Source organism: Pecten maximus, chromosome 18 (assembly GCF_902652985.1).
Source record: "Pecten maximus chromosome 18, xPecMax1.1, whole genome shotgun sequence".
Lineage (NCBI taxonomy): Eukaryota > Metazoa > Mollusca > Bivalvia > Pectinida > Pectinidae > Pecten > Pecten maximus.
Window position 1 is genome coordinate 2,439,611 of NC_047032.1, and position 19,174 is coordinate 2,458,784.

Consider the following 19,174-nt stretch of genomic DNA (forward strand, 5'->3'; position numbering starts at 1 on the left):
CATGTGTTGAGAAACGCAGCCACTTATCACAAGGTGTACCACACGTTTTTTTCACTCCAAACTGACGTTTTTTCGTAATTTCCTTAATATCTTGATACATGTAATTTGTCTTGTGGCAGTGAAGCAAGTTAAGATATGGCTGAAGTTATATCCACTCCGGTTAATTAGAAGGAGGAGAGAAAGAGCAAGCTGGTGGGAACTTCAGACACCTGAGCAATATGTTCCAATGACTCCCACGATGTCTACTGGCTATATAAAGTACCATATCAATGAATGTAAGCTGTATATAAATAGTACAGACATGTAGGTATGGCAGTAACTCCCCCGTAGCCGGTCCCAAGCCCGGGTTGAGAAAGGAGGAGGGGAACACCAACTGACAACACCTAACAGTCGACCACGGACTAATGTTCTAACCTAGAGTCGCGAGTAGAGGTTGTAATCTAAATCGAGACTTTAAACCAGCAACATCAACATCATCAAGGTATGGCAGTCTACAGGTGTGACCTGTCTGAGGGAGACTACAGGTGTGACCTGTCTGAAGTGTGACCTGTCTGAGGTGTGACCTGTCTAAGGGTGACTACAGGTGTAACCTGTCTGAGGTGTGACCTGTCTGAGGGTGACTACAGGTGTAACCTGTCTGAGGTGTGACCTGTCTGAGGGTGACTACAGGTGTAACCTGTCTGAGGTGTGACCTGTCTGAGGGGGACTACAGGTGTGACCTGTCTGAGAGGGACTACAGGTGTGACCTGTCTGAGGGGAACTACAGATGTGACCTGTCTGAGGGGAACTACAGGTGTGACATGTCTGAGGGGGACTACAGGTGTGACCTGTCTGACGGGGGACTACAGGTGTGACCTGTGTGAGGGGGACTACAGGTGTGACCTGTGTGAGGGGGACTACAGGTGTGACCTGTCTGAGAGGGACTACAGGTGTGACCTGTCTGAGGGGGACAACAGGTGTGACCTGTCTGAGGGGGACTACAGGTGTGACCTGTCTGAGGCAGACTGTAAAAATTATGTACATCAAGAAATTTTTTATTTTATTTATAAAACTACAAAGGTAAAAAACAGTTAATTAAAATCATATCTTACACTATTAATAGTCTATTATATTACATGTATGTATAAACCAGCACACTAACTTGAAAAGACATGAATCTCAAGTGTATTTAAGCATACAGAATGTTACTCTTAAACATCTATATTGATGTTTTATTACATATTTGAAACTTGTTTCCATATATAGTCAATTGAGATGCTCATCATGGCCAACAGTAAGCAGCTTTAATTTACACATACTGAATATGCATACATGCCATATTCATCCCAGGGGAGAAAAAGTGCAGGAAAATGAAACATCTTTGGTTAGCCGAATTTTTACATACATGCGGGTATAGAGTGATGGTGATTGAGTAGGATAATTACAGCCATGTGATTCATCTTTTCTAAGATTAACAGCAGGCAGATCCCTCCAGGTACAGAACCAGATATGTAGTTGATCGATCCTGACCTCCACAATTACAAAATAACAATGGCCTCAATAGTGACCTGTCAGCCTCTGAAACAGCCTCTAGTGGCTTTGACTGTCAATATGTAAACATCAGGCTAATGGATTGACTGTCATCAAGTCATTAATTGCTGGCTCTAATTACAGCCGTGTTTGTGTAAACATGTCACACAATAGGCTGGCATTATTTAATACTATCTCCCCAGATGTTCAACTGTTACGCTGTGATCACTTGTTGGTCATGTTTAATTATCTAAACTCACTCTCAATAGACAGGTCGGTAATCTGGAAACAGGGTGACAATCGCCGATCAAGGTATATATAAGGTTGGACACACGCAGAAATAGCCCACATGGTCGGACAAACTTAGAGAATTTACCCATTAGATTAGACACATCCAGAAATAGCCTGATATGTTGTAAATACCCAAAGAAATTCCCTCTAAATTGGACATGAATTCAGAGAAAACCCACAAGGTCGGACAAACTTAGAGAAAATTTACCCATTAGATCGGACACACCCAGAGAAAAACCTACTAGGTATGTATATGTAGGTCACACACAGAAAATTCCACAAGGAACACAATGAGAGATTTAACCCACTAGGTCGGACACATCCAGACATAAACCCACAAGGTCGGACACATCCAGATATAAACCCACAAGGTCGGACACATTCAGACATAAACTCAATATGTCTGACACGTCCAGACATAAACCCACAAGGTCGGACACATCCAGACATAAACCCACTAGGTTGGACACGTCCAGACATAAACCCACAAGTTCAGACATGTCCAGACATAAACCCACTAGGTTGGACACACTCTATGAAATCTGGGCAATAGGTTGAAAAGACTACAGGTGAACACACAAGATTGAACAGATTATGAGAAAAATCACAAGGTTGATATAAATACAGACCCATGAAGAGAAACCCCACAAGGTTGATGTACAGACCCATGAAGAGAAACCCCACAAGGTTGATATACAGACCCATGTAGATAAACCTCAAAAGGTTGATATACAGACCCATGTAGAGAAACCCCACAAGGTTGATGGACAGACCCGGGCCCATGTAGAGAAACCCCACAAGGTTGATGTACAAACCCATGTAGAGAAACCCCACAAGGTTGATATACAGACCCATGTAGAGAAACCCCACAAGGTTGATGGACAGACCCATGTAGAGAAACCTCACAAGGTTGATGTACAGACCCATGTAGAGAAACCCCACAAGGTTGATGTACAGACCCATGTAGGGAAACCCCACAAGGTTGATGGACAGACCCATGTAGAGAAACCCCACAAGGTTGATATACAGACCCATGTAGAGAAACCTCACAAGGTTGATGTACAAACCCATGCAGAGAAACCCCACAAAGTTGATGTACAGACCCATGTAGGGAAACCCCACAAGGTTGATGGACAGACCCATGTAGAGAAACCCCACAAGGTTGATATACAGACCCATGTAGAGAAACCCCACAAGGTTGATATACAGACCCATGTAGAGAAACCCCACAAGGTTGATGGACAGTCCCATGTAGAAAAAACCCACAAGGCTGATGTACAGACCCATGTAGAGAAACCCCACAAGGTTGATGGGCAGACCCATGTAGAGAAATCTCACAAGGTTGATGTACAGACCCATGTAGGGAAACCCCACAAGGTTGATGGACAGACCCATGTAGAATAACCCCACAAGGCTCATGTACAGACCCATGTAGAGAAACTCCACAAGGTTGATATACAGACCCGGGCCCATGTAGAGAAACCCCACAAGGTTGATGGACAGACCCGGGCCCATGTAGAGAAACCCCACAAGGTTGATGGACAGACCCATGTAGAGAAACCTCACAAGGTTGAATTGATGTACAGACCCATGTAGGGAAACCCCACAAGGTTGATATACAGACCCATGTAGAGAAACCCCACAAGGTTGATGGACAGTCCCATGTAGAAAAAACCCACAAGGCTGATGTACAGACCCATGTAGAGAAACCCCACAAGGTTGATGGATAGACCCATGTAGAAAAAACCCACAAGGCTGATGTACAGACCCATGTAGAGAAACCCCACAAGGTTGATGGACAGACCCATGTAGAATAACCCCACAAGGCTGATGTACAGACCCATGTAGAGAAACTCCACAAGGTTGATATACAGACCTACATGTATGTAGAGACATTAACCCCACAAGGTTGATGGACAGACCCATGTAGAGAAACCCCACAAGATTGATATACAGACCCATGTAGAGAAATTAACCCCACAAGCTTAAGGTTGATGAACAGAAAATTTGATTTAGAGAAAACCCAAACTGGTATGAATGAGTGATACTCATTGCCCAGAGAAATTTACCTATTGGGTCAGCTTCAGAGCCATGAAGGGCATTGCAGACAGAGAAACCCCTAGCTATAGGCTGGGCAAAGCCTATACAGTACTTCTTCCAGGCCACCCAACTTTTCTATAAGTACAATATATATATATATATTAGTTAATCAAAATATGGTTTTCTTGCATTTCTGAGAAGAAAATTAAATCTGTTTGAATCTACTCTTGTGATAAAGACAGAGATCCCGATGCTGCATTTGATATAGATTTATAAATGACACAAAATAAAATAAAACATCATTTGACTGAGTGAATGAGGTTTACAACCCATGGCCACTTCAGCTTGCTGGCTGAGCTCCAAACATAATTTTACAACAACACGATTAATCTTCCTGAGAGATGCTGGATCTGACATGGTGAGGATATGGAAAAGAACAATATATTCACAGATCTGCCAGCCACTCAGGTCAACAACAGTGTCTGACAATCACTTGGAATCAAATCTATTGCTTGATTTCAAATCAACTGGCACTGCTTTGGTGAAAGGAAATCATTCGAGCGTAATGTTATCGAGAAAAGATTAGGTGACAATCTCTGTATAGTCAGTATATACGAGATGGCTGTAATAGTTGGGAAAACTAATGTAAAAGTTGTGACTTTATTTGATTTACGCGAGAAAACTGTTATGGTATTGATGAAAGTGTATTTCATCGGGAAATTTCTGTTTAAGGGAAATTTTAAGAATACATCAAACTATGTTTAATAAAAATGTTGTCATAGAAAATAAAGAATTAAAAAAATGTATTCTGGGATTTAGATAAAGAAGTTTTGAATTGATAAAGTGTTGTAGGATTGAAAACGCCCAGGAAGAAACCCTTTTTATAATAATCATCATGATCAACTGTCTCATAGTTTTATAAAACTGCATGGTTAGGGTGGAACACTCCTTCACGATGTGTTGTGATTTAGTTAGGCCAATTTTCAGACTGTATCTATATAAATGTATATAATTTAGCTAGATCTTAACTCAGAGGGTGGTTTGTTTTTGTATTGTTTTAAACGTTCTATTTACAGCTCTCAGTTCATTCAAAGTCTCTTTATTTGTATGTCTTTGAAGCAAATAAATTATTATGGATATTTATTACAACAATATGATAAATCACAACAATTTGTTGAATGAAGAATATACCCTAATGATGATATAATATGTGAGAATCGATCAATTATAGTTTTCCATTATTACAATCAAAACTGGGAAACTACCGATTGATAACGAGGAATCTCTAATGCGGTGATCCACTCTCTATATGTAAATATCGAGCTACAGAAAATATGACATACGTCACATCACAGGGATTCTCCTACAAGTTTTCAACTTGGTTCAGGGTCCATTGAATTGGGAATTTCTACGCGACAAAATGTGACATTGGGAAAAACAAAAAATAAGTGAAATTCATATAAATTTCAGTTTTTCTTTGATGAATATTGCCTTTGTACTATTTTTTATTTCATTTTGTTATCTTTAGATGTTTTTTTTAATTTTTTTTCAAAATTACCTTAATATAGGTCTTTGTTTATAAAACATACTTAATCATTCAAAGTGACTTCAAATTTTGAAATTTTTTAGTGGCAAATTGGGAATTTTTTACAAGATTTTTTTTGGGGAATAGGTCCTTTTAACGGACCCTGTTTCTATTGTTGGAAAATCTCTGCATTATGCATGCGCAAACTGGTTTGTTTTGAAGTGTGGTGGTCTGGCGTTCCAAGCCCAGCAAACTGGTTTGTTTTGAAGTGTGGTGGTCTGGCGTTCCAAGCCCAGCAAACTGGTTTGTTTTGAAGTGTGGTGGTCTGGCGTTCCAAGCCCAGCATCAGAAGCCAAAAGTTTATCAGTACATGTACATGTAGCAGGTTTCTGTCATGAAGGAAAATAAAAAGGAGTGGGTAAAATTTAGTCACAACATCTGATCTAGTACAGCTAACAGAATCCATGGGTTTGCCAGACAAAATATATTGATAAATAAATTTAGATTGCAATTTTGAAAAATATTTTTTTTTTTCATTATTCGATCACAAACCGGTATATATATATATATATGTCTGGTGGTTCTAGGGTTGACAAATTTGGGCACTTATAATATTAATTCATTTACATATAAAAGGAAAAACACTCTAAGGCCTCCTCTGTTTCATTACAGAGTACAGTATATATATATATATATATATACTGGTATATTTTTGTGTTTTATTCAAATCTCTGAATCGGAGTCGACTCATGCATGCATTTGCTCTATAACTACATTTGGTTGATAAAATCTATGAAATGTATAATTTACAATGAAAGAACTATATGTCTGTTGTTAACATTACATCAATTTCATTTTTTATGAAAAACAAATGGAACATTATTCTTAAAAGGTGTATAAAGACATGGGAGAGTGGCTCAGAGATCTGACAACTTCAAGGGTTTGATTTTATCTGCAGTGTGACTCCAGCTTTATCACTATTTATTGTTTTTAGAGACCATTTAGCTACAAAATGTATCTGTGTGACCTTGAATTGATCTGCAGGCAGATAGAGCTGAAACAGGTTTACAACTTCGCATGCCTGCATTTGGAACTTCTCAAACACCTATACATGTACGACTCACAATCTTACAACATACATACAATGTACTATACACTTTTATATTTTTCAGCATAGCATTTTAATATTCTTTTGGCCCCGGAAATGACGCGACAGGTGGCGTTACTGGTCAAGATGAAGTATGTGATTGGTCAATGTAGCGGTAAATGTAAAATGCAGATATGCAGTTAAAAATGAAACAAAGTTAAGATTGAATGCAAGCTAAATAAGTGGATGTATCTTTTCAAATGACACATTAATACAATTATATTCCTGATTAAAATGCAGTCCTTATAATTATCACCAAACAATTATTCAAACTGATATAAGTTTGTTATCCGTGCTGAAACACATTAGTTCGTTAATTTATTTCACCATCAGTTTTACATTATAACCAACAGCATTCAAACTATGCCGTTTATCTTTTTTAAAGATATTTCTAGTTTATTCAAATGTGATTTCCAACTCAAAGGGGAGACAACTTCAATGAGTGTGAATTATTTATATGTGTTGTACATGTAGGTATGTTTTGCTTATATTTTTGAGTTTTATACACATTTATATTATATAATTCTCAAATTAAATCTTTCCCTCTTGAATTCTCGCAAATTTTAAAGAGCAAGATTTTCAACAAATAATCATTGGAATTTTTTTTTTTAATTATTAATGATTAAATCATTGATTTGAAGGTAAACTAAAACCAAATTTTGCTATCTATATTTCCAATTGAGAATATACTTTCACAGTATACTTGAAGAGAAGTATTAAAGTTAACCAATCATAATACAAACGAGAATTTCAAATTATATGATCATTATAGAAATAACATCTGCTGTTGTATATACATGTAAGAGCCATTATTGTGCTATAAAATCATCCCACAACGGTTCGGCATACTGGTTATAATGTTATTTTGATGAAGACTTTAATCCTGCCTCACTCCTTGAATACCTGGAAGGTGTTATTGTGGTCTATTGAACACAGCAGTAGATATCTCATTATAAACCTCAGCTGATACGCCTCTCTCACTGTAGGATCTCTGGATCAACACATATTTTAACAAACTTGGAACAAGACTCCAGTTCAGACCCCATGTGACCCAGCTGATGGTCATCTGAGGGTTTATTGAGAGGTTTCAGTGAAATTGAAAAATATATCATTTCAAATTTTCATGTAAACAAGTACACGTATACTGTAGTAGCAATGCTCAACCATTTTTTTCCTTAATATGTGTTTATATAATGTATAAACTGTATTTTCATTTGTTTATCTATGTTTTCTCATTACAAAACAGAAAACAGATTGAAAATCGGTTGAAAAACAAATTTTCTACACGATTTAAAAAAACGAAAATCCACTGTCCTAAAATGGCATTTTTTTCAAACATACAAAAAACGTGTACTCCATGCATCTTGATAAGTTGAATATGATTTTGTTTGTATAAATGGTGTAAGAATTGGCCAATTGTAATATTCAAACTAAAAACAGAACAAATTCTTCTATTTTTATGTAAGATAGTGTAGGTAAAATGTTCCATTATGACCATTTTAAGTGGAAGTTACTCCCCTTCTTAAATTTTTAACAAGTGAAACTGAAAGTATATAGATTCAAATATCTTAACGAGGTAGTAATAACACCTCAGTGTAGCTATAACACGATTTAATTAATTGTGTTTTATATATAAACAAATGATAGTAATGTTGGTATATGTGATAAACTGCAGTCGACATAAAAAATAAGTCTGTAAATGCGTACATTCAAAACTAGGTTAAGTTGACTTCAATATGACGTTGAGTCTTCGTCAATGAAATGGTGTGTTCATCTGTTGTTGTAAACGTTTCATTTGTTTAATATTGATGCTTAAATTGATTTGATTGTTTGCTGTGTAATTCAAACTAATGGATTCCATACAAAACTAGAGAGAAAATGTGTATTGTGTACCGCCTAGATCCGGGTCTCTCGGCGCTTCTTTCGACCGCCATCTTTAATTTTACGATGTTGTTCAGTGACCCCCGTCTCGAATAAATGACATTTTCATGTGTTTCCCGGATTGTCATGCATATTATTATATACACAAAAAATCAGAAATGCCTAAGTAACACAGCCAGTATATGGTCAAGGCGTTTGACTCGGCCGGAATCACGGTAATATTCATAATTCAGTTTTTCAAAAAATCGGCATTCCTTACCCTTTTGCCATTTTTAACATACGAAACATAGTTAAATCAATAGGATTCCTTATGGATATTTTACGGTAATTTATGCATTTGTATAGAATGAAAAAGACAGTTAAATCCTCCGGATACTAAACCCTATAATTGGGGTTCGTGTTTTAAAGCGTTTCTAGGATATTGATACGAGTTACCTGCCCTTGCTTGAGGATTTAATATTGCTAACTGTACATGTAGTACCATTTGTAGAAATGTCCTGAATCATTATAGAACAACATATGGTACATACATCGCTATAAATGACTTAATCAAAATTATTTGATTACTTAATCAGTCGCAGTACCTGCTAATCTGTCAAAATCCATTTCTGTATTTTGTGTTGTTAAGCCTATTGATTAACTGAATAGAGAAACAGTCCCAACAGATGAATAACATTGACAGTCATGTTTTTTTTTTTTTTTTTTTTTGTATTTCACCTTAAAAGATCGAGACAGTTATAATATAATTATAAGCACCAGAAATTGAATCGGTCAACTGGGTGTTTGATCAAAATCATCATGAAGCTAAATTAGTAAAGCTATGAATGTCACTCTGAGCTGTCCGGCAGAGGTCGATCCCCATTGATCGTGGATAGGTCATGCCGATCGTATTGTCAGCATGGCCTACGTACTTTCTTATCCTGCATGGATTCACCATCATACATGTACATTTATGTATACTGTGGTATATGTATACTGTGGTATACATAAATGTACATGTATGATATGGAAGTTAAACATTTTGTTTGGGATATGAAATCTAATGAAGCATAATAGTGTCGTTTGTAATTTTGACAATGGTAAATGCCGACAAGAAACAGTAATTTGACCAAATCCATATAAATCGTCTTAAGACTGGATAAGTATATACGTATAACTGTAGAAGATCTACATAATCCTAACATAGCCTTACATAAACAGGCATACTGATGGCACTTAATTCAAGGTGATTTATTAAACAGACAAAGCTAAAATTGAAAACATTATAGGAAATTTGTTGTCTTTTTGGTTTAAAAACATTTTCTCAAACTTGAGCTGTACGATTTCATGTTTCACCTGGCTGAATGAATTGAACTATAGTCTGATACAAATATACCAACTTGAAGATACAGTATAATATTGTAGGCTCATATATAGAGGAATCTGCTTAATTGTATATATATATCAGTTATTGGCATACAATTTTAAGGTCATGTACGTCATTTTCCCCTTCCTTCCTTTTCTTTGTATTTTAACTCAGAAAATCATTAACGTTCTGAAAATATCTACCAGTGTATATATATATTTGGGGGTACTTTTCACAAAATGTATACGTACCAATTCAATCAATGTTTTAATTAATCAAATGTGCTTTCATTTTAAAACCGCCCATTAATCAAATTTGATCATGTTTCGTTTGACTGGTTTAGTCGGCATGTACATAAACAGATATCAGAAGCCAAGGATCCCTATTACAGATTATCAACCAATTGGCAAATTTAATTTTTACTAATTTATACAAAAATTAAGAACAGATATTATTTCTCTAAACCATATCATTAAGTTAAATTCAGATATTTCATGATCATGAGTTTTTTTTTTTTTTTATATACAGCCTTAATGTGAAAAGGAATATTGACTGTTAATTTATCTACAAAAGTTCACAAAATCTATCTGTTGTGTTCATCATATATTTATTGCAATGAACTTGAATCTCTTTCAATTGTTTTTCTCTCATATCTCTCTGACATATCGAAATACCCACATAAATATTTACCTTGATTAAAGTCTTGATGCAAATTATAAAGAAAACACTGCATTCTCTTAAAGAATATAATGCACTTTGAAGAAATATGTCAGATCGTTGATGTTACGATCGATCCTCATTATGATAAAAATGAAGTTAATCCAGCCCTAAGTCAAATATTGTAAACCAAGAATCCGGGAGAACAAATTTCCATTTCATGAGCTTGTATTTACCGAGAGTGTGAAGAACATCACTTGTTTGTGAATCCTTACCTAACACCATCAGCATTCAGCAGCTATGTGATGATTTTTATCTGATTAACATGAATATGTTTTGTTATGTTATAGAGCCAATTTAACACAAACAAGACTTAATTGTTAGGTGACAACAAAGCCTGAACGCCTAGTTAGTTGAAATTAGGAATTATTGTTTTAAATGTAGGTCAAAGGTCACAGTCAAGGTCAGCCTGCAAGTCTGCAAATGTAGTATGTATGTATGTACAGTGCAACTTTCGAAAACCGAACCTTCTAAAAACCGAACACCTCTGAATACCGAACGAATTGACATTGTACGGAATTGGTCCTTCTTAAATATAGTATTAAAAAACTTCCAAATACCGATCCCTCTGAATTCCGAACACCGGACTGATTTTGTGTCTGGTTCCTGTTAAAATATACCAAAAATTACTTCTGAAAACCGGCCTTACCTGAGCGATTATGACACGAGGTCAGGCCAGTCAACCGTGAAACAACAACTGTGACGGGTATCGCGTGAAGCCTTATTGTCTCGGGACCTACGTAGGTGATTTGTACAGGTATCCAATATATATCCCAAGGGGGCATTATGACGGATGGCCTAGTGTATAATCAACACGACAATTATGAAACAATGTCACACTTCATTGAAGCGCGTCGGTTCGTTTATCTTCTCAATGCAAGTAGAGCTAGAAGCCTGAGTTTCGCATTTAATTTAAATGAGGCCCAAAGGGGGTTGTTTTCGTAAATGAAGCCTGTGATGTTTTTTTAGACAACAGCTATGTGGGAAATACGACCAGTATCATCTGATCAATTGTAATTGATATTGAAAAAAACATCTTCACACCCTTTAATATTAGTCGATATGTAAAATATTCCGTATTGGACTATCGGCCCCATCCACATGACGGAAGCTTCACCGGATGTAACAAAATGTAGGTCGATCGTAAAGTGTAGTTGTACATGTGAAAATACTGTTTAAAACTATAGTTATAGTCATTTGCCTTTCTTATATATTCTGCAATATATACATTGATTAACTTTCATAATATGCATATTATTCAGACAAACCAAATATTGTCTACGTGTGTACGTGCCGGTTTGTAATCGGGTGCATTCTAATCAAACATCGTCCGACCAATTATATCCGGAATTCGACGGTCATTTTTCGATCAACTTCTCCAAACCGAACCCTCTGTAAACCGAACAAATAGTCATGTCCCATGCATGTTCGGTTTATAGAGGTTCCACTGTACCATAAAGTATTGTGAGAAGGAACACATATATCAAATATGAAAGCCTAATTATCTTACAGTTAATTAGATACTGAAGCCAATTGCAATTAAAGATCAAAGGTTTTTTTAAAAAGGTCAAAGGTCATGGGTCAGCATGTCCACAAAGGTAACTAACTACCAATGCATGAGAGTCACATATAACCCAAACAATTGTCAGAAGACTAATTATGTATAATAGCTCATCAAGTTACGGTAGTTGAAATTCACAATCATTTTCTGAAAACTGCAAAAGTTTTAAGTGAATATTTTTAATCCATATAAAACTGAGAGAAAATCAATTTTGTGATGTTTCTATATTGCTTAATTATTAACTGATCGCAGTTTTTTACAGCTTAAGTTACTGCATATAAACTCACCTAGCGTCGGCACACGTCCAGGTTTGGGAAGGGAACTTGAGGCCAGGTTTGATGGTACCACACGTAACATTTTTGTTGTGCACCATGGTCCAAGATGGGAATGAATGATCTGTAATAAATACAATCAATATTTAGACATCAACAAATATTTAAATGAGGACACAATATTTGCCAAACTGTACTGATTATTACATTCAGAATCAGGGGTCTCCTTGACTTATGATCAAACTGTACTGATTATTACATTCAGAATCAGGGGTCTCCTTGACTTATGATCAAACTGTACTGATTATTACATTCAGAATCAGGGGTCTCCTATAATTGACTTATGATCAAACTGTACTGATTATTACATTCAGAATCAGGGGTCTCCTTGACTTATGATCAAATTTTCAAAATTATGAAGATCGTATGATTATACTTATCAAACAATTTTTAATTAAATATTTTGAACTTTGATAACTTGTAGATAAATCCTGTGTAAGTTGAAGTAATAATTCAGTTCCAACATTAAAATTCTATATGAAATATGCTCGGTTAGCTATCTTGAATACTCAGAATATCTCTGACGGACTTCAGGATAACAAGCTTAAGGTTTGACAGTATATGAACACAGTGTACAGGGCTTTATCAGGGGCTTTTGGGAAATGGACCCTGGGGTCAAATTGGGAAAAATTGATCGACAAAACAGCTGTTTTGGGAAATTTAGACAAATGCCATTGTATCAACTAAACACATCATTTCTTGTCTGCATATATATATAATATGGTAGCTAGGGTTTATAAGTAATGTATATATAAGTATCATATAACTCTTTTATATAGAATTTTTTTAAAGAGAAGATCATTCTGCTCCAACTATTTTCAGGGTAGATATTTGAAGTAGGAGGGTGGTTTACATAATACTTTGAAACTTTAATCAGAAAAAAAGTTCAACTTTTACATATTGATTACTTTATTTAATATTTTAAACAAAAAATCAACCTAACTTACCAACATTGTCTATGATTATTAAAATATTATTCTATGAATAGATTGGAAATCAAAGAATTTTTTGTTTCAACATAATGTATTTGTTCATACATTTGAATTGGGAATTTTCAAGTAGAAAATTGGGAAAAATCACACTTTTTTGTCATTGGGAATGGGTCCGTTTAACGGACCCAAATAGATGGGTGATAAAGCCCTGGTGTATAATGACAATCTAGTTGATTCTTAATCAGAATGATACAAAAACAACAAAAAATACTAGCAAAAAACAAAACCATAATTCAAATACAAAATTGTTTAAATGAGGGCAATATATAGACAAGAAGATTTTCATGCAGATCGAGTCCTTAAAAGGAAAAGGAGAATAAGACAAGGTGATCCGGAAGAGAATTGAAATTGTCTTCTGCTTCACCGACGACACCCGTTATACAAATCTAGGTCACAACGACACCCATTATACAAATCTAGGTCACGCCGACACCCGTTATACAAATCTAGATCACGACGACATGAACACCTGTTATACAAATCTAGGTCACGCCGACACTTGTTATACAAATCTAGGTCAAATTGAGGTTAAGTCACAATCTCAAATGAGAGTTGGGATGGTGACAATGGAACCAATAACTATATCAACAACTATCAAACACGTCTGACTCCATATCACCCAAGTGTAAGGAAATTGGATATATCCTTACGAAGATCGTGGCGTCGAACATAAAACATTCTCATGACCTTCATCAACCTGCATCACGAAACCATGTGCTGTTCATTTCTCTGTCGACAGTCGTCATCTGTCTCAGAAACTGTAATTCCACACTGTTATATATACAGTCCATGCAGAGACATATATATATATATATCCGCTGTGTGGCAGTGATCATTTCATGGACCAACAGAAGGAGACTCGGGCCATATCAAAATCACATACCATGGTTTCTTCTGATATGCAGCATGTTAAAATCACACTTATAGGTGCTGGAGGTAGCTATTTAAACAAGAGATCCCAGAGGGATCTTGGCGCCCACCATTGAATGTTCTTCATAGGTTCCATGTCAGATTGATCTTTTCTCTACTTTTCTCTTCTTCTAAGTCTTACTAATCTGTGTAAATACAGAAGAAACCTCTAGTACTTTTCAAACAAGGGAAACCTATATATAAAATTTAAGATTTAGGCACCAAGGGGAACCGATATATGGAATTTGAGAAAGATTCCTTCAGTACTTTCTGAGAAATAGCGATAACAAACTTCAATTGTCGAAATCCAAGATGGCTGCCTGTCGGCCATGTTGTTTTCCGATTGGTCTCAAAATGCAATATGCATAACTAGGCACCAAGGGGAACCTACATATGAAATTTCAGGAAGATCTCTTTAGTGCTTTTTGAGAATTAGCGATAACAAACTTCAATGGTCAAAATCCAAGATGGCTGCCTGTCGGCCATGTTGTTTTTTGATTGGTCTCAAAATGCAATATGCATAACTAGGCACCAAGGGGAACCTACATATGAAATTTGAGAATGATCCCTTCTGTACTTTTTCAGAAATAGCGATAACAAACTTCAATTGTCAAAATCCAAGATGGCTGCCTGACGGCCATCTTGTTTTCCGATTGGTCCCAAAATGCAATATGCATAATAAGGCACCAAGGGGAACCTACATATGAAATTTGAGAATGATCCCTTCAGCACTTTCTCAGAAATAGCAATAACAAACTTCAATGGTCAAAATCCAAGATGGCTGCCTGTCGGCCATGTTGTTTTCCGATCAATCCCAAAATGCAATGTGCATAACTAGGCACCAAGGGAAACCAACATATGAAATTTGAGAAAGATCCCTTCAGTACTTTCTCAGAAATAGCGATAACAAACTTCGATGGTCAAAATACAAGATGGCTGCCTATCGGCCATGTTGTTTCCCGATCGGTCCCAAAATGCAATATGCATAACGAGGCACCAAGAGGAACCTACATATGAAATTTGAGAAAGATCCCTTCAGTACTTTCTCAGAAATAGCGATAACAAACTTCAATAGTCAAAATCCAATGATGGCTGCCTGTCGGCCATGTTGTTTTCCGATCGGTCCCAAAATGCAATATGCATAAAACTAGGCACCAAGGGGAACCTACATATGAAATTTGAGAAAGATCCCTTCAGTACTTTCTCAGAAATAGCGATAACAAACTTCAATGGTCAAAATCCTAGATGGCTGCCTGTCGGCCATGTTGTTTCCGATCGGTCCCAAAATGCAATATGCATAACTAGGTACCAAGGGGAACCTACATATGAAATTTGAGAAAGATCCCTTCAGTACTTTCTGAGGATTAGCGATAACAAGAATTGTTTATGGACGGACGGACGGACGGACTGACGGAGGGACGGACCACGGACCACGGACCACAGACGCAGGGCGATTTGAATATATATAGCCCACCATCTGATGATGGTGGGCTAAAAACATATAGGACAAATAAAAAAAAAATCACATTAAAATAAGACCATAAAACCTGGACTCATCTACATAAATTGTTTCTTTACAGAACACTTAAAACTGAAACAGGGACAGGGACAATTAATGTATTTAATTGTCAACAATACAAACTTTAATTATTATATATATATTCATGAGGTAGGTCATGGATCAGAGTACAGGATCACGAGAGTCAATCAGAGCAAACATACATGTTTTCTGCACTAGCTGGCCAGATTAAGGTGTAGCATGAACTTGACAAAGAACGCTGTTCATGATTTAATAACTTCGGTCATGAATGTGACCTAAGGGATCATTCAACGCTCACAAACTGCAAAAAGTAATCAATCTTACATCTATTTACTAAAGCTAGCTAACGTGGATTTTGTGAAGGCCGTGATGGCCGGGAGGAGGCAGACAATAGATCTAGCCCTGTCAGATTTTCTATAATGTAGAGGAAATAATATAAGAAATCAACCAACAAAAGTCAAACACTTTATGGGGATCAAGATCAACATGACACCTCGAGGAGCAGGGAGTGAGCTCGAGGTTAGCCAGCAGGCCGGATAGGCAATAATTCAATTAGAAACCATTTAGACATCTCTTTAATCTTTTGCTTTATTACCATTTGTTTTTTCCTAAAGAAAATTTACAGTTTGATGTTGATATCAAGCTTAATGAATGACAACAAAATAGAAAGATCTGAAGGTACGAATCAATCTCAATCGTTTTATATCTCGTTTTATATCTCGGGGAAACTCTTCTACATTTGTATTAATTTTTTTTGTGTAGAGCTCTTTTTAACTCATTAAGGGTACGTGTATAAGCTAAGTCTTTTTGTCTCACTTTTGTAGGAAAACTAATGTGAATTCGATATTTTGAAGGTAATTTTCAGGAGAGATCTGAATATTTTAGGAATCTGATGATCAGCTATCATTAGAAATTGGGGTGGACATACACATATGGCTATGGCTCCAAAAGTCTGGGAACAAATACTAGGACACGACCATCTCCAGAGTAATTATATATATATATATATAAGGGCCCTGTCTCTAGACCCTGTCTCTTGACCCTGTCTCTAGCTCCTATCTCTAGACCCTGTCTCTAGACCCTATCTCTAGACCCTGTCTCTAGACCCTGTCTCTGGGACCCTGTCTCTTAACCCTATATCTAGACCCTGTCTCTAGGACCTTGTCTCTAGGACCCTGTCTCTAGACCCTATCTCTAGACCCTGTCTCTAGACCCTGTCCCTAGACCCTATCTCTAGACCCTGTCTCTAGACCCTATCTCTAGACCCTGTCTCTAGACCCTGTCCCTAGACCCTGTCTCTAGACCCTGTCTCTGGGACCCTGTCTCTAAACCCTATATCTAGACCCTGTCTCTAGACCCTGTCTCTAAACCCTGTCTCTAAACCCTGTCTCTAGACCCTGTCTCTGGGACCGCTGTCTCTAGACCCTGTCTCTAGGACCCTATCTCTAGACCCTATATCTAGACCCTGTCTCTAGGACCCTGTCTCTAGACCCTGTCTCTAGACCCTATCTCTAGACCCTGTCTCTAGACCCTATCTCTAGACCCTGTCTCTAGACCCTGTCTCTAGACCCTGTCTCAAACACCGGGTACCTTATTAGGAGCCGGTATAGACCATGCTCCTAGGAGTAGGTCGAATTCCCCTGCGGTGTATATAGACACTTTATATATATATTCAGATATTAATGTTATTCAACTAGATGTCCATGCCAGGCGTGATAAAAATGAACCAGCTGTATGATAATTTTTTTTATCATTATCTATACTTTTACATGGATACATATGTGGTCTAACTAATTCATATCTGAACGTTCAAAGGTGTTATTTTGCATGTTTGCATTAAAACATGTCAGCTGTACGTGATCAATGACAAGCTAAAGCGAGGTCTATAATTAGAGACAACAGCTGTGTTCAGCATAAATGTTAATAAGTTAAACAGTATGGGATCAATATAGGTAATTTGTACAATTTGTAAAAGGTTTGCATGAAGTCCATGCTTAGCATGATTTAATAACGAACTTGTATACTCACTGTACAGGTATATTTCAGAGACTTCGAGTTAATTTCCTAATCCTGTTTTACACCTTCAGGTTAAACATTGATAATTTTTTCTAATAACTAAATGACTAGCTAGATTAAATTGAAGATTTATTAATATTACTTTTATTATTTCATCATGTTTTAGCCCCGACAGTGAGTGGGCCTATACGAATGAAGGATGATTTGAATAGCCAACCATCTCAAGATCTGATAATACCCTAGCTAGGCTAAGATTGAAATTGAAATACCACATGTACATGGCTTATAATTATCTACTGAAAAATAAATTATCAAATAAAATTTGCAACGGCAGAACTATTTAAATACTTTTTATTCCAAAAGTTTACAAATTTGTTTTGGAACCTTGAGCAGTATAATTGTCCATCTATATTAGTATTATAATATAAAATTGCTTATAGAATAGAATTCCAAATAGTTCAAAATAAGCACTGCATGCATGCTAGACTAGTAATTGCGTGTAAAGCTGGGTTGTTTTTTTTTGCTGCAAAAGCAACATGCACTCATATCACACAAGTCAATTTGATATACAATTGCCTGATCAAATTTCATTTGCGATGGAACAGTAATTATCTTGCGAAAGAAGAAATCGATCAGCAGAATGCTTCCAGAATGCAGCTCTCGTGGTAAACCTGGGCTGATTACTTCTGATTTAAAGTTTAAAACTGATCACGAGATATTGATTCCGTCAAATCAATAAATATTCAATTAAGCTTCAATTTAACCAATGACTTTGAGGCTACAGCTACAGATAAGAAATGATGAAAACAGGCCCAGAGAATGACTGAACGTATTATCAAAAGATCCAGAGATTATCTTAGAAAAAGTGATTAAACAAGAATGTTAATTTATATTCTAATTAAAAGGAGTTAGTCCGACAGATAGAAAGGCAGGCCATCATATGATTGCGGGCTGAAAATATGAATTCTGCGTTACATCTTCATTATTTCAACTGTTATTACATGTAGTTTAAATTAAACCATTAAAATTTGTTAAGTATATTTATATTAATTAGCACACTTCAAGAAGAGATATATATATATCTATCACCATGAGAAAGAATCATGCAGGGCCCGATTAAAGTACTCATCCGCTCGTCTTGGCCAGCAGATTTCGCAGAATTGAGTGATTTTTATTCTGCCGGACGAGTTTTCATGTTAATCCATGTATCTTAAAATAAAACTCTCTACCTATAAATTGGCTGTTACAGAATCCTTTTTTTATAAGAAAAATGGTAAAATATTAGCGCATACATTGTATCAGCGGGTTATATTACTTTGAGCTAACAAGATTAAAAGTTGCATGAACATGCACTGCGAAAGAAGCAATT

The 19,174-nt window shown here is 36.4% G+C and overlaps 1 protein-coding gene across 2 annotated transcripts in view; it reads right to left on the bottom strand.

The window, feature by feature from the left end:
- LOC117317163 overlaps positions 1-19,174 on the bottom strand; it is a 46,133-nt gene that overhangs the window by 20,863 nt on the left and 6,096 nt on the right. Inside the window, exons 2-3 of one of the 2 annotated variants that reach the window (XM_033871963.1) lie at positions 12,304-12,412; positions 5,408-5,754 (exon numbers count right to left, since the gene is read on the bottom strand). In XM_033871963.1, the coding sequence (XP_033727854.1) occupies positions 5,535-5,754; positions 12,304-12,412 (329 nt within the window). In that variant the 3' untranslated portion in view covers positions 5,408-5,534. Of the gene's footprint in view, positions 1-5,407; positions 5,755-12,303; positions 12,413-19,174 lie in introns of those variants that run through there. The other variant, XM_033871962.1, reaches the window with a different exon arrangement.